Raw genomic sequence first — 3,540 nt, 5'->3', positions numbered from 1 at the left:
TTTTTTTTTTTTTTTTTTTTTTTTTTTTTTTTTTTTTTTTTTTTTTTTTTTTTTTTTTTTAATGTATTTTTGTCAATAGAAAACCATCGGCGAATAAATTTTTTTTTATACAGTACTTTCAACTAGTTTAGGTCAAAATAGTACTTAGGGAGAGAGGCGACAATGTCGGTTCGGTTAGTTTGCATACGTGTAAACAGACTTTTGTAATAATCAATGTATTGAAAGAAAGAGATCATTAAAACATGTAACTAAAAGATCCAATGTATTGAAAGCTAGAGCGTAATGACTTTTGATTTGAGTCTAAATAAAAAAGATACCAAAACCCGAGAAGTGACCATTAAAGTAGACGGAGTTAGGTTTAAGACCAAAATAGTCGACAAAGTGGTTCCTTCTCGCCCACGAAGAAAATGCAGAGATCGCCTATGTGTTCAGTGTAAGGACCAGTCCCTTTCTCTTTGTCTTGCCTAAAGAACATGATTTTGTCGGTCTTTATACGAAAGAGCATGGTACGTAAGTCGTCCTTTTTGTACATTATGTGTTCCCCCACCCCACATATTCTCCTCTTTATTGCACAGCACTGAGAGACACACGCGCATAAAGAAAGATTCAAGTAGCAATTTCACATAATAAAAAACAGAGTAGTATGAAAACAGAGGAATTTGGGATAAAAATAATGCCAAATAACAATGAAGGACTCTCCGTAAAGAGACTGAACTACTAGCCACTCCCCAGAGAGACTAGACCGGATTTGGATTTAGAGGTGAAATCGGTCGGACCGCCGGACCGGTGTAGTCAGAGCTGATACTGTTCAAGTAGAACTTACTGTCTCGGTCTGAATACATGACGGGAGATAAACGGAAGGCAGGGCAAGGTACGTCGATGCGAGTCCACTCCGAGTCACCAAGTCCACAAAGGATCACCCTAGAACCGTAAAACCTAGCGGCGACAACACAATCGTCGGAGACAGAGACATTGCGGAGGTGTTCAGTTTGGTCTATGATTAAGGAAGGTAAGGTGATTGTCTTTGAAGGGTTGTTGTTGAAGATGTTGGTGAGACGAACTGTGTATAATCTTGTTTGTTCATCATAGCTAGCCATCCTCTTGATGAATCCTATTATACTTGAGGATTTATGGAAGAGATCCTTGGCCAGAATCTGATTCTCCATCTTCACATGCTCTTCTTTTGTCGGGTCGTACAAGTTGAAGCCGCAAGGAGATTTTCTTAACACATCTCTCCCGACTCCCGAGTAGCAGGTAAGGAGGAGGAGTCGTCGAGGAGAAACAGATCCTTCGGTTCAGGGGAGATGATGAAAGCTTTGAGATTCCGCTGAAAAGATAAGATATTTTTAGAAACCCTAGATTTTCTTGTGGATGCGTGAGAGAGAAGAAGATGTCTTGTGAATAAAATTTTGAATCTTGAATTCATGATTCCTTCTGTTTTTATAGCAACATTAACTAGTTTCTTAAATCCCTCTCAAGACTTCTTCATGGGCAACATACTATCATGGAACACATGATGTGATTGTGGTTACCCATAGCACAGACAAAGCCATGAAAGATGAGCTCACAAGGTTACAAGGATCTTCAAAGCTCAGTTATACTGTGTTTACAAAACAAACATGACCTGGAAGATGATGAGATTGACTCCAGCTGAAATCACGGATGCACTTAACCTTCACAATATCAAGAAGACAAGAACCATGATTCAAGCAAAGTTGTCCAGCTTATTGGAGAAAGGATTGTGTGATCTGATGTGCTCAGTTGGATTGCTCATTAATTATACTTATTTTTTTTGTCTTTAGTAGTGTATATGGTATATCCTCTGACCTTCATGTAACAAGCTTCGACTATTTTGGTTGCTCTCACTGAAACTATGTCCCGGGTGTATTCTCTTTTAAATTAAGAGACGTCAATATCAATAGATTTTTATCTGCACAAATGAATCATAATTCTTTGCCAATTACATCAATTTCACTGCCGCGGAATGTAAAAACACAAACTCACTCTTCTAGAAGACGTAGAGATAAAAAAAAATAAGAGGGAAAGTAAGATCAAAGAATGGAGCAGCCACATCGTTTTGTTTCTTTAGGGCCTTCGAACCATTGATCCCATGTCTCATTCACCGGACCTGTTGTTCTGCAAGTAGTCGCAAAAGGAAACATATAAGACCAAATCATCTCACAGTTATTGGCATGCTAACTCTCAGAAAACAGAAGTAGAATTACTCAAGAAGAAGAGGATCAGGTTTGCTGTCAACACTGTCTAAGAACCTACATACATTCGAGAAACGAGTCAAGATTGTGGAATGATTATCCGTGAAACAGATATAAGTTATGCAACAAGTTCTTACTCTTTGCAGGACGCTGATGCATTGTCCATCCTCTCAAGCAGCTCCAGCTCTTCCTGAATATAATTGAAGGAAGAAAGTTATACCTTGTAACTTTTTAAAACAAGTATTTCATTTCAAATGTCCAAACAGCTACGTGGACAAGAGATTAAACCCTCAGGGGTCAAGATATTACATAACCTGATTGAACCTTCTTAATTCGTAGTTTTTGACCCTGTTGTTTTGCTCAATCAACAAAAGCATATTGATATACTCTCTCATTGGAATTAACATTTAGCATCACAAAAACTCTTTAAAAGGAGACAGTTCTACACAACATTTCTCAATTCTAAAGATCCATCTTCCGCTATCTTTTGAACTGCATATGACACTATGGCAGAGCTCTAGCTTTAATAAAGGTATTGTACAAAACAAAGTCACTTTTCTCCACAACACATGAACAAAAATAGCATACAATTTTGCTTAAACCCGTAAATAACAAAAGTAACTAAAATCAAAGATCCACTACCAACTAACTCAGGGAAAGCAACAAACCTGAAAAGTGCTATACACTACATCGATGACACTTTTAACTCAGGGAAAGCAAACCCACATTACCAACTTCTACAAAATCAAACTAACCAAAAGTTGTTTTCTTTAACCACTCATTTAACCAAAACCTAAATCAGATCAGTTCCCCTTAATCTGAGATCCAATATTGTTAAGCATATATAAAACTGAACTACATATCAAGACACAAGTACAACTAACTCACTAAAACGCAACCCCACAATACCAACTGTTACAAAATCAAAATAACAAACCTTTTTTTGTTAATTCACTCATTGAATCCCAAAAACAAGAACAAAACCCCCCTAAAAATCAGATTGACTCCATTAACAGCTACCCAATTCCCAAAACTAAAAAAAAGTTTCAAACTTTCAAATTCTCTTCCCGTACTCCACTAAGATTCACACAATTATGATAATAATCAGCCAAAAAGGCACAAGCAAGCAAGTCGAAACAAACAAAAGGGTTTTTTTTTTTATAAGAGGAGAGTAAATTATATATACCTCTAAGAATCTAGCTTCTTGTTCAAGCCTTTTGAGTTCAGCTTGAATCCTGTGTTTGCCTCTTGTATCAACGACCCGCCCTGAAAGCTGACCCGATGAATTGGAGCTACCCACTTCCATCAAAAAATTCACACGATTTCA

At 37.3% G+C, this 3,540-nt stretch overlaps 2 protein-coding genes across 2 annotated transcripts; both read right to left on the bottom strand.

Moving 5' to 3' along the window:
* On the bottom strand, positions 651 to 1,341 carry LOC109125628. Its single transcript, XM_019227635.1, has one exon. It carries the CDS (start codon positions 1,164 to 1,166, stop codon positions 738 to 740), a length of 429 nt encoding a protein of 142 aa, XP_019083180.1. The 5' UTR covers positions 1,167 to 1,341; the 3' UTR covers positions 651 to 737.
* Positions 1,888 to 3,534, bottom strand: LOC104787949 (guanine nucleotide-binding protein subunit gamma 2). The gene is made up of 4 exons (XM_010513615.2): positions 3,400 to 3,534; positions 2,351 to 2,403; positions 2,226 to 2,270; positions 1,888 to 2,136 (listed from the first exon to the last, which is right to left on the bottom strand). The coding sequence occupies exons 1-4, from the start codon at positions 3,517 to 3,519 to the stop codon at positions 2,052 to 2,054; spliced, it is 303 nt and encodes a 100-aa protein (XP_010511917.1). The 5' UTR covers positions 3,520 to 3,534; the 3' UTR covers positions 1,888 to 2,051.

This window comes from Camelina sativa, chromosome 1 (assembly GCF_000633955.1).
Source record: "Camelina sativa cultivar DH55 chromosome 1, Cs, whole genome shotgun sequence".
Taxonomy (NCBI): domain Eukaryota; kingdom Viridiplantae; phylum Streptophyta; class Magnoliopsida; order Brassicales; family Brassicaceae; genus Camelina; species Camelina sativa.
This window is presented reverse-complemented; position numbering and strand designations above follow the sequence as displayed.

Excerpts from the sequence above, each read along its gene's own strand:
- LOC109125628 (XM_019227635.1), bottom strand. The coding sequence starts at position 1,166 with ATGGAGAATCAGATTCTGGCCAAGGATCTCTTCCATAAATCCTCAAGT.
- LOC104787949 (XM_010513615.2), bottom strand. The coding sequence starts at position 3,519 with ATGGAAGTGGGTAGCTCCAATTCATCGGGTCAGCTTTCAGGGCGGGTC. Across the intron at positions 2,404-3,399 it reads AAGAAGCTAGATTCTTAGAG|GAAGAGCTGGAGCTGCTTGA; the intron begins GTATATATAATT and ends AATTATATTCAG. Across the intron at positions 2,271-2,350 it reads GCATCAGCGTCCTGCAAAGA|GTTCTTAGACAGTGTTGACA; the intron begins GTAAGAACTTGT and ends GAATGTATGTAG.